Source organism: Thunnus albacares, chromosome 18 (assembly GCF_914725855.1).
Source record: "Thunnus albacares chromosome 18, fThuAlb1.1, whole genome shotgun sequence".
NCBI classification, from domain to species: Eukaryota; Metazoa; Chordata; class Actinopteri; order Scombriformes; family Scombridae; genus Thunnus; species Thunnus albacares.
The window spans coordinates 25,580,615-25,593,698 of NC_058123.1; the positions used below are offsets into that span (position 1 = coordinate 25,580,615).

Below are 13,084 nucleotides of genomic sequence, written 5' to 3' on the forward strand. Positions count from 1 at the left end.
TTCATAAATTAGTAGGAAGATGTGTGGCTCCCCTGGCATATTTTATGATACCTCTGCATGTTTTAAAGACTGAATGCAATGTAAACTACAAGCAGCGGTTAACACGCTGGTGTTGACATTTCTTTCAGTGTGGGAATGTGGTGGAGAAAGAGATAGGGAGGGGACTTTGGGACCATCGTTTTTTGACAGCTGTATCATTTTTTTCCAAATATTATGCGGCATTTGGGTCGGACCTGCGGTTGTTTATTGATGTAGCCGAGTCTCTGATTCTATAGATTGATGTTAGTAGTCTCAGACTTTCAATGAGCAGCGTTAGAAAGGATGTAACAAAACTGTCTGTACACTGGACAAACAACAGTTGCGATTTCTTTTCTGCAACACTACTGACAACATTGTCAGTTGACACAGTTTTTAAATATGTGTTACACTTGAAAATAGATCACATTAGTTACTAATTAGTCATTAGTCATTAATTCAGTACAGTTTAGAAAGTGAGTGACTTCCAAAAATGTTCAGTCTGGTTGATTATTTTTGCTTTGACTCAGTCTGGTTGTGTTGTGCCTGCTGACAAACAAAGGCCTGGTGGTTTCAGACTGGATGAGTGACTCACTGTAACAGGAACCAGTTGATATGAATATCATAGCTCACACTATACTTCACTGTCTCTGCTGTGTGTTACAGTATAGCTACAGTTGTGTAAATCTTTCTAGTTGGCTCATACATAACATTTGTCGTCTATACCTGTGAACCTACAGTCTCCTCAGAACGTGTTTGTTTTTATGTTAACTCATTTGATCAGAGATATTGTGTAGCTGCTGTAGCATGTCTTGTGGTTAACCAGCATGCTTCATATCAATGACTCAATCATCACGATGACACACTAATCAGTTACAGATAAAGATAGAAGATCAGATAAAAAATAAAGCTTGAAGTTTTTTTTACATCATCAATGTACTGCAAAAATCTTCTTTGCTCATTTTTGCATTTGATGGGTCAATATTTCCTTCATTTAATTTGTTTAAACTGCCTGCAGTGATTATTAGAATGTGAGAGGATTATAGTCAGTATACATGAACAATGGTCACCAATCCAGACCTGACATGAGACAAAATGCTGTAATTCCTAAACAAGGGCCAGCGCTTCTGTAATGCATTCAAGTTAACTTCTTAGAGAAATAAATGTTTAAGCCCCCTCCAGCTCCAGCACCAGTCTCACTGAAATCTACGTAGCGATTAAAAGGATGATTAATGTGGGATGTGGCAAGTACTATGGCAGCAAGTGTTTTTAAATTTTCACATAAATTTGTGTCAGACTTATATGGAGAAGCTTTTGCAACAGCTTTGATAGGACAGAATAGCCTCCACTCTGCAACCAACATCAACATGTAAGAATTTAGGCCATCGGGTATAATGATCACACAAACCTAAGCAGCAGCAGCAAGTGAAACTACTGCTTAGTTGGTTTCAAATTCTAACTGTGGTGCTTTTAACACCTCACAGCTTTTTCGCAGCTGTGGACAATAGTTCAGACAGTAGATCTTGCAACCAAAATTAGACTTTGTGCTGCTGTGTGGTTCATTGTAATTTAGAACACTAAACAACAGTCGGTTCACATTCTACAAAGCAACACTCAACCAAAATGTCTCGCCAGTTCTCCTGAAAGTTTTTTTATTTTGTCTTCACTCTGATTCTATAGTGCATATAAAATGTACAGAGCATATGAAGTATGTGTCAGGTTATCAGGTATGTGTCAGTGATTTACACAACACTTCTAAAATGCTCTCGTCAGCATTTTGACTCGTCATAACAGGAAAAGCACAAGTGTTACTAATAACATTAAAGTAATTACTCAAGTGTCCCAGTAAGACGTGACAGCGTGACAGTGAACCAGCATGCACAAAACCAGGACCCTGTAACTGAAGCTGCTAAATGGAATTCAGCCATCAATAATTTTATTATTTACACCTGTACTTTTCCTACCGTAACATGTCAGAGTCAATGAGCTATGCGGTCGCCAAGGGCACCACCAGCTGGAGGGGCACAGAAGAGCAGGAGAAAATCTTTTGAAATTAATTTCAGACTCCTTTGTACTTTTAAAAGTCAGTCTAAGCTGTCCAATGTGTGTATTATATAGTTAAAATACAACCCCCACTGCTCACTCTGTACTAAACAGCATATACTGAGAGGAGACTACAGGCGGACTCTGAAGGGGGACTTTATTCATTCATTTGCTCACACCACTGTGTAAGAATCATGTATAAATAACCAGGTTAGTTAAGTTCTATGCAATGTGATGGTATGATCCACACTGGGTAAAAGGTGCTACATTGTAAATTTCTCAAAGAACTTCAGTACAAAGTCAAGAGGATGTGATATGTAGCATAACAAGCTACCAAAGCTCTGTAAACAGGACTGCATTCCCATGCATGAACGGTTGCGTCTGCTGTACAAGGAACTTCTCTCCTCAAAGTGAAAATGTCATTGCTGGTATTTGTTTTTGGAGCCGCTTCTAAATAAACCGCTGTGGTCATTGTTTTCAAAGCAAAAGAGCATGTCATCCAGTGCACCGGTGTGTGTGTTTTTAATAGTTTTTGGACAACGGAGGTCTACAGCACAGAGGATTGTGATATATCAGGCTTTGGATGCAAATATAATAATTGAAAGTAGGATAATTTCATCGTTAGTTTCAGCTCTCTTATCCTTTAAGACTCATGATACTCAGGATACGGATGATAGTAAGTCTTCAACTCCATGCATATACATAGTAGTCAATAAGTCGGTAGGTTTAACAAAAGCCTATAATGAAAAACAATGATCTACACCCTGAAATGAAAGTAAAGTAAGGAAGTCCCATCCACAGGATTGAGATCGGGGCCAATTTTTATTAATAGGTATGGGCTATAAATCCAGATGTTTGCCCCTGGAATGATGTCTCAGCTCTACTACAGCAGTGATTCTCACTGCTGTCTGGCTTCTCCAAAGAAATGTTGGTTGATGGTCATGGGTATCATAGTATTTAGAGCCATCTATCATGCCAAACTGAGCGAAAAAACATGAAATATACGGTGAAATATTTAAATTCTATGAACAGAACTTATAGCATCGTTACCATATCCAGGAGACTCCCATGTCTCTACGTTGAGGCATCCCAGTTACCTTATGATTTATGTCCAGTGCCAAAGTTCATGGCAGGAAGTAATGTGCCCAATAGGTAGCCAGGCAGAAAGTCAGGATGTGTAGGTCAGGGTGGCAGATGGGTGTGTAGCAAACCTTTATTTCATGCTGTAGACTGGATGTTCACCTTCTTATTAAGTTCCCCTCCAGTCAAAAATATGTTTTTCTTCTCATTCCTACAATTGAATGTTTGAGCTTCACTGTACAGAATGATGTATATACAGAGTTTGACACTAGAAGGCTGTTTTCACATTCATCTGCTGAAAGTGGAAAGTTTCTTTGTGCTCACTGAAAATCCAATTTTTAGGAGCGGGCCTACAAGCATGAATTGTGACATCACAACTTGGAAAACCAATCATAATCCAATATTCAGTTTATACAAGTATGATGTGGACACTTGAAACCTCCAGTACACAAACACTGAGACTTTATAGTGAAGTAGGAGACATCTTGTGTCCAGCAGTTATGCTTTTGAAATATTTTCAAATATTTGTATATTCATAGATTCTGAAATTTTTAATGAGGGAGAAAACCATACTTAAACTGTACATTATTTGCCATAACCACAATCTTTCCATTGCCATTCACAGATAGTGTAAAAAGTGAAAATTTGAAAAGTGGTGGCGTAGGATGTAAAAAAAGAAAAATATTGACATTTTTATCTGGCAACAGGGTTGATCGAGGAACATGAAGGCAATAATTGAAGGGGATCTATTGTGCTTTTTGTGATTTTCTGTCATTTATATACAGTTATGATGTCAGATGTCCATGTTAAACATTATCAAAATTCCAAAACTTTAGGTGCATGTTTGTTCCCTGTAAGACAAAGCCCAGGTTTCAGCCTGCCCTGCCCTCCTGACAGGATAATGTCTCGTCGCACATGTTGAAGGAGAGTAATTATACGCACATCACGTATAATTAATGAGAATCAAGTACTCCAAGCCACAAAATTTAATCAGGACAATGTTCAGGACAGGACAATCTTTGCTAGTAAGGTTGTTGGCTGAACTGAGGGGCTACAGAAAGGGCCAGTATAAGTTATATACAATAAGGAGTTATTGAATAATGAATCATACAAAGATATACCAGTGGAACCACAGACTAAAAATATAAACCTGGAAATGTTAATATGTCCCCTTTCAAAGACAACAAGAATTTACAGTGGTGAAAAATACATCTAATACCAACAGCTCCCTCTGCTTTACAACTTTATGAACTGTGTATAAGCTGCACAGGAAGATGTGTCATTGATCTATAGTGTCTAAAATGTGTGTAAAAACACAAAGACGTTGTCGTGATCACCTGCAGTACAGCTGTACAGACACACACTAAAAGATACTGCAGAGTGCCATGAAAGTTCACCTGAAACCTCATACAGGAAGAACTACTTTTCAGGTCGTATTTGTTGACATGTATCTGTGTGTGTGTGTGCGTGTGTGTATGTGTGGGTGTGTGTGTGTGTGTGTGTGTGTGTGTGTGCTTGACCACTGTATTGTTCCAGTCATAGAGAATGGAAATTCCCCCAGTCTCAGTCTCAGGTCCTGTGTCCAAGTGTGCACGGCATGTGTGCTTGTGTAGGGGTGTGGGCGGCCAATCACATACTAGCTCTGAGGAAGCAGGAAGGAACACACTTCAGTCGACCAATGAGAAGCCGGGGCTGGTGGAGGAGGCTCCTTCAGGAAATGAGTGGTGGAGTATCGGGGTTTCAGACCACCAGCAGACTTCCTAATCGACAAGACATATTGTTTTATCTGTCCGTCTATTTGCGTCTTTACTGTATATTTCTATTTTCATCCTCTATTTATCCCTCTTTCCATTTATTCTTCCATCTTCCCTTGCATTCATCTGTGTTCTTGTTCTCTAACCACTCCTCTGTCTTTCTCGAATCTGTGACTCAATCCATCCTACCCTCGGTTCATCCGACCGTACATCCTTCCTCCGTCGCTCCTGGTGATTGAAAAGTATGGTGGTATATTATGCTTTGCTGCCACTGCCATGTCCTCTGACATGTCCGCTCCGTCCGTGAGGAAGAAGAAGTCGTTTGCGCGGAGCTGCAAGCCGAGCGTCAGGATGTGTATTCGGGAACAGAGGGATGTCATGTAAGTGCAGACTTTATCTTCATTCTGCTGAGCCTGGCAGACCTTGTTTCATTGATATCATCATTTGGTTTTCATCTCTGTCCACTTCATGTTCCTAAATTTATTGGTGTATTCCAGGATGAGTTGATCAGTCTTGGGTACAGTTTGGTTGGGTGACCACTTCTAACAACTGTCTGAGCGAGTCAAAGGGTATCTCGTTGGTTGGTTTCTGTCTTAATCTGGAATATTTTCTGGTTACAGATAGCTGGTGTTTAGTGGTAATTTTTTATCAACGTAGGTATCAGATGGACTTTGCAAAGTGGTATTGGTTATTGTTTGATTCTGCAATGTTTCCTCTTCGTTACAAGAGGTCAATGAAGCAACTGAGAGATTTGACTTCAACATTGCAAGTTGATCAGTGTCGGAAAGTTGCAAATTTAAATTTGGACTCGTAATTCCACATAAATGAAGAAGCCTTTTGGATGAAAGGTGAAATGTCTTCAAGAATCCAGTCCAGTTGTTCTTGACTCAATGTTTTGAGTAACCTTTTTTTTAATCTCTTCACATTACACTTTTATTCACATTTGATTTACTTGCTGATGCTGTTAACCCAAATTGTTCATTTGGTGACCCTGGTTTCTATCCGAGCACCTTTTTAGTTTACAGTACTGAGAACAAATTAAGTTTAGCCTTTTAGGAAGTCAGAAGTAAACATGTTAGCATTTTCTCACAAAACATTGGAAACAATGGCATTTTGACAGTCTCCATCAAACATGATACTCGGTGGAAACAAGCTGAAGAGCAACACCTACACTGCAGCAGCAACAGCAGCAGTTATACATACTGTACTTTCAACGCTCACTCCGTCACCATGCAATCAAACAATGTGAAACACAGAGAGGTTACAGCTGTAAAGAAGCTACAGTGGGTTCAAGAAGAGTCAAGTTTATTTACATTGACCTTTCACCCAAAGATTCTATTCATTGGGAGGATGGAGGAAACGGTTTGGCGTTATACACTATTGATATTGGATCTACTGTAGCAGAGCAGAAAGCAGAATGCAGAGAGGTGACACTAACAAAAACATAAAGCAGAACATCAAACATGAGGTCGTTATATTGAATGAGGCCTGATTACAGAGGCTGAATATGATGCAAGTGCATTGCAAAGTACATCATTACACCCACACACATGTCAGTAGGTTGTGTATTGGGTCACGTCCGATTTCAGGATGTGTCAAGTGCCAGTGGGGATGTATTTTATACATATATTTATTTATTTATGGTAAAGTATTGTTCTGCCCAATTTTATCCAAAGGGACTCGTTATTTAAAGGCCTTAAAGGTGAGGATACAAGTCTGAGATCTAAGCTGCAGAGAAAGAAGAGAAAATACTTCATCTATTGTAGAGGGAAAATCACACTGTGGGGAGTTCACAGGTTTGTTCCCCACAAGTGAACAGACATTTTTGTTATTTTGGGCAGACAGTAGGCACATGTGGGACTACCGATATACCTTTGAAGATGCAAGATTAAATTTTGGCTTGGTTTGGGCATGCAGCAAGCAGTGGCTTTGCTGCTGAAAGTCCAGTTTTTGGTTAAAACAAAGCCATCATGTCCATCTGGTGTTTTTTTTCTCTTCAAATACACTTTATTTTCCATTGCAGATAGGATTCCATGATGGTCCCCCAGTCATATCACCTATCAGTTGTTGTCACCATAATTCCTCAACAGGGTTTTTGTCACAGATGGTGTGGCGAAAAAGGCCACATTTACAGGAAATGTGTTTTCATTATGACCCTGTTGGGGGGAGGGTGGACATGTAGTCAGGGCAAAATCTCAATGCTTTCTTCTCTCTTCCTGCCTCTCTTCCTCTCTGCACCGCTACTTCTCTCTCTGTAACTCACTAAAATTGTTTTTTTATCTTTGTGGTTTTTATTTCACAAAGGAAATGCAGCTAGAGTACGATTATTAATCTTTGAAAACACACAGTAGAGGACCTGTGCAGTGTGTATTCATGGGTGTGTGGGTGTGTATGCATCAATCTGAGAGGAATCCTTCCTGTAGCCGTTATGGAAGGGTGACGACTGTACAGTTCCTGTGGAGTGGCATTGCCATATTTGGACACAGGAACTGATGATGCACAGGAAAAGCCATAGGTAGAGAAAGAGGACCTGATTTTACCGTTTCAGCTTTCTATGAGTCCACTGCTGCAGGTGTGTATGTGTGTAAAGTAAAAGTTGAGTTTCTCTTTCTCTTCCGCCTTTGTATTTTTTGAGAAGGAACCAAAGAAACCCACAATGTATTCAGGGTTACTGGTCCTCAGACCCTCATCAGGTAAAAATCATTTAGTCAGATAGCATACATATAAGTCTCACATAGGATGAGTTAACTAATAAGAGGATATCAGTATCTCCTGGCATCCATATAAACTAAAGGTATTTCCACACAAATCATTGTCGCTGCTAGAGCTCTTTCTGAGCAGCTGCACAAAAATAAGGCAAATAGAACATGAAGAAGTGGGCAGTTTTGTTTTTTCGGACTTGGTGTCGATTGTTCCTGCGCAAAGTTTAAGCACACAAATATTTTGCATTTTTGCATCGGAATTTCAGTCTCGACTTAGTGTGCAACAATTTTACGATCAATGAGCTCTTGCGATTCTTTTTGAACATAGTACATTTACAAATGTCACAAAATGAGACAAGAAGGTTACATATGATACACCAGAAAAAGCAACAAAATATCATGAAAACTGGTTATTGATTAGCATACAGTAGGTATAAAAAGACAGAAAGATAACATACGTCAAAAAGAGGAAATCCATCTATAAAAGTGAAAGAGGGCTCACCCACAATTACATACTAAGTAATGTCAAACAGCTTTTGGGTTTCTCAGTATTTTAGGTATTTTGAGTATAACACGTTGCCCACCTTTCAGACCACAAGAAGATGCTAACAGGATGTGCTTGTACACACTCAAAAAGGTGCTAAAGGAGGGTTACACTTGATCCCTTTAAGGGTCTAATGCTTGCTGCACTGTTTGTTTGGTAATACATAGCAGTATGTCCCAGCGCAGACACTGTGCTCCGATATTGAAAAAGTATCAGTCAAGGAGAGGTGTTAGTTAATTTTTTTCCAGTACTATATCACATTCCGGCAAAGCCTTGTTAGTCATTCAACTGGACAAATACACCGCAGTGGAAGAGGAAAAAGATCATTTCTCAACCTGCTCGCCCTCAGTCCTATTCACGTGTTCGCACCTACGTACTAAAGTCCGTGAGAAAATATGAGGCTGAGCAAGTGGTGGAACCATTGCGGTCAGTCTTCTGAAGGGGAGGCAGACCGCTTGCAATACAAACACAGCTCTGTATGACAGTGTCTGTTTCCGAGACAGTACGGACATATCTCTGCATCTGCTAGGTAGTGGTTTACCATGACCTTTCCAACTGCCTTGTGTGTTGTGTGTCTTGAGTGAGGCGGTGGGCGCTTGATGATCATTTCCTAACCTTACACGCGCACTCTGTTTACTGCACAGACAGAGCACTGGTAAACCACCCACATTTTTGTAACAGCCACCTGGCAGCTGTTTAAATCCATGCCATATCATCACAGATGCTGCGGTGCCAAATGACATGTAAATTTGGAATTTATTTCGGCTCACAAATAATCGCACGCACAAAAAAAATAGGTCATGCAAGAGAATTCCCAACAAAACAGCACAATTAGAAATCATGTATTCCAAGAAAAAAATAAGATGTTGCTTTAATTTTAAAACAAGATTTTAAAAAAACAAAAACAAAAACAAAAACAAAAACTGTCCAAATTGTCCACTGTCCATTTGCTTTTTCCGAAACTTCCAGTCATATCCCACACTCTTCATCATTCATGATTCTGTTCACGTTTACACACGTCCTCAAATTTACTGAGAAAACCGTCTGTCCACTAAATAGACTTCACTAAAAACCACAAGACATATCAGACTTAGCAAGGAAATGACCTGTGTTCCTCAGAATTCACATGATATTTTTCATGATGATGATGTCAGTGATTCATCTTAAGACATCTCAGTTGAATCTGGCCTGAATTTGTTTTTTTGTCACTTTGTCATTCGTACTGGCAGGTTGCCTCAATCCAGATGACGGAAGTTTAGAGTTTTTAAAAAATACATGCATCACATTCCGTTGCTACTATTCACTCACAGCATCAAGCTTTATGAGCACTAATGTTTTTTTGCCCTGGATTTCGCCTCTCAGGCTACATACAGGCTGTTAGTCCTCTGATTGGTGGAGATTGTTAAGGAAGATCCTGGAGACTCAGGGCTACCTCCACAACATGTTGTATGGGTCAAAAAGACAGTGTGTGAATATAATATACTTCTAAATTTATGCTAGAATTAAACATCAGTCAAAGGTAAGATGGCAAAGGACTTTGCTCTTGATGCATGAATTGATTTTTGGTTAAAGGTGCAAATACAATATTATCTATAGTTATATGCCTATAAAAAAAATTCAGTAGAGTTAGTGCATAATCATAGGCCTACAGAAATGAACATAGTGTGTCTAAATCATAAGAGACAAAGGTACGAGCAAATTCGTTAAGTGTTATTTGTCATGTTATTTGTTGTTATGTTTATATAAATGTACATAAATGCATTAAATACATGTAGAATTCACATACTTTCAGTATGCAGTTATATAACAATGGTTTTATGTGACCTAGATGTATAAAAAAAATTGTAAATTTCACCCAAATTTTGCCTTGTTCCTCCAAATACCTTTTTGGGTCACAGCAAAATGGGTCACACACACAAACACACACACACACACACACACACACACAGACCACACAGCACATGATATGGTCACTATGAGGTTCAGTTGCTGATTTTCAGCTTTAATTTGAGGGTATCCACATCCATATTTTGGTGAAACACTTCAGAACTCTTGTTAAACCTCAAGCACTCACAGCAATAAGCTTTGTGAGCAGCACCTGTGATTAATGGACTTTTTCAGCCCGGGTTTCGCTTCTCAGGCTACACACATGCTGTCCTCTGATTGGTAGAGCTTGTGAAAGACAGCATGCAGACTCTAATCAGGGCTCCATTATTAAATTTAAATTTTGCAGGACAATCATCCTTATCATTTATATAAGTTTATATTAATTCTACATTTAGCTCTGTCTTATGAAATTGGGAAATTGTGTATAAAAAGGCTGCAAAATTGAAACTGAAGCTCAGAATTTAGACTTCATAGTGATTGTTTCACTTCAAATCCTGAGACATATCAATACAGTCCTGTCTTGATGCTCAGCATATAGATTACACATTTACAAAAAATATTGCAACCTCATGGAAACATCATGTGCAATACTCTCCTGCGGCAAGACAGTATGTCATCATGATTGTGGCAGGACTCCGGCCACAATCACAATGACATTTAACAGGAATACTTAGTCGTTTGCTGTGATTCATCAGGGGTTTTCCAACTCATGGCTGCTCTAGTTTCAATTTCAGTTTCCCTCAAGAGTGTGGTCATGGTGCTGTTGTCAGTGTGTTCTTGTAAGTCCAGCACAGCTCCTCCTTTTGTCTTTGTTAAGATACATTTACAAACTTGTCACAGATAAGTTCTTTATAACAAAACGTGTTCATTTTGACTGTGAAAATAATCGTTCCACATATGAACACTTTCATTCCAAGATGACATCTCCTCCTCCCCATTTTTTAAAAATTGAAACACCGTATTTCTGCCTGTTCTTGCTTTCACAGCTGATCAGAGGCTGTAGTCCACCGTGTTTTAAACATGTGGGTCTTGTTGCTTTACCTTACTTAACCAGTAGTTGATTTGATGGCCTGCTCTATAACCATTTCGCTAAAATGGTTTCAACACCAATAAAAAACAAGTCAAGTTAGCAGTAGATTCAGCCCTGAAAGCACAGTTACACTGTCAGAAATAAACGCTGGTTTTAAATCCTTGTTGAACCCAGACATTGTGTTTGTATGCATGCATGTGCGTGTGTGTGTGTGTGTGTGCATCCGTGTCTGTTTGTGTGTGTGTACAGGGAGGAAATAAGTTTGAATGAGTCTGGTATGCGAGCTGCTCCCGTGCTTCCCTTCCTCACAAACAGCAGCTCTCTGATTAGCATCTCTGGCTCACAAATGGCAGCAGATTTCAGGAGGGGAACTTAAAAAAAAAACAGTCATGGGTTGAGAGGGTTCAAAGCTGCAACACACCCTTATTCTCCTTACATAAAACATCAGTCAACTAGACTATTTCATGGACTAAGAAAGGTACATTACACAAGTGAACGCACTGATGTTTAATGGGTCGTTTTCTGTACAGGCTGTTGTGTTGTATGTGCAGTTTTTTCAGCACATTAACAGTAATCTTCTCATGAAAATAGTGACGAGCCACATGTTAGGAGAAGTACATAAAAGTGTGAAGTTAGACGTGATGGCTTTACGTTGGTGGCTTCATGTTGCGAGGTGAGAGCAGTGAGAGGAAACTATTTGGGTAACCTTGCAGAGATCTTAGTCAGAGTCTGTATTTCATTGTTTCATTCATCATTTCCTCTGAGCAGAGGAAGTGACCTCTTCTGACACTGGAACTTATCTGCACACTGGGTGAATCTACTGGATCTCATTCATTCATCGATGATGATTGGGATTCCCCTTTCTGTCACCTCTCTGTTCTTATTTCAGTACTTCTTAGTTTTGTATATTTTTTTTTTTTTGCATATGCTGCCAAAAACGGATGCATTCGTGAAAAATTTGATTAACAAAAATCTGGTGAAAAACGATTGATTTCATTAACTCATTGTGAAACTTGAACAACTGCACAAAACCACGACTGAGTGTTTGATCCACTGTTCTGATCTGAGATTTCAAGAACAAAGTTGTAAGAGATATAAATGAAATTTAAAAATGTGAAATAATTTTGAGATATTACCACTTCTTCTTGTAAAATTAGAACTTTGTTCTAGGAAAATAATGACTTTGTTCGTAAAATAATGACTTTATTCTTATAAAATTACCTTTTTACGGAAACCCACCGAACAACATTATACAACACAAAGAAAATAAGTTTCAGTTTCTCACCTGAGCGAAAGCTTTTGCTCCTTTTCCCTCTTTTTTCTTTCGTTTGTGTTTTTTGCAGAAACACTTCCACTTTAAAGTTTGGAATACTTCTTCTATTTTCCTCTATCTGAAGTTGACACTCGTGCACCTGCAGTGACTGAGTCTCATAACAGTGCAGCAACACTTTTCTGTTTATATCCTCTATTCTATTTTGTATGTGTATTTTTACTGAACTGAAAGCACTGAAGGGGTTTGTGTTTAAAGTGCAAGCAGTTGAACTGTAGTCGCTGAAAACATTTCAAATCTGATTCCCAAATCTGGGCTTTGCATGTACTGAAGAGTAACTATCATTTGATGAGTAAGCACTGAAAGTGGTTGAACTGTTGTTTGAGTGCACTGTAATTAGTGTCAGACGGTATGTAAGCAGTGGCAGCAGTTGAAGTTTTGAGTATTTCAATGACACTCCCAAGCATGGAAGAGGAAATAAAGCTGAAAATGAGCATTTCAGGCTATTTCCTATAGAAAACATGAAAATGCTGAGTGCACAGCGCCATCATGTTGTTTCAGTTTTGTCCGCTGAGTGTTTGACTGCTCTGCTGTAGCTGAACGAGGACTTCAGGAAATCCTCACTCAGGATGATAAGAGCTGGTGAATTTTGACGTTGTTCAGATTGAGATGAGGTTAAGTTAACTGCAGAACAGACGCTTTATCTTTGTGTGTGTGTCTGTTTCAGCTGGTTATCAGTAAACATAATGCTGCTCTGAC

General features: G+C 39.1%; 1 protein-coding gene across 8 annotated transcripts in view; it reads left to right on the forward strand.

Annotated features, from left to right (window-relative positions):
- Positions 1-13,084, forward strand: part of sh3bp2 (SH3-domain binding protein 2) — a 95,103-nt gene that overhangs the window by 70,155 nt on the left and 11,864 nt on the right. For 3 of the 8 annotated variants that reach the window (XM_044333348.1, XM_044333351.1, XM_044333350.1), the window contains exon 1: positions 4,879-5,272. The exons of the other annotated variants lie outside the window; for them this stretch is intronic. In XM_044333348.1, the coding sequence (XP_044189283.1) occupies positions 5,169-5,272 (104 nt within the window). In that variant the 5' untranslated portion in view covers positions 4,879-5,168. Of the gene's footprint in view, positions 1-4,878; positions 5,273-13,084 lie in introns of those variants that run through there. 8 annotated transcript variants of the gene reach the window in all.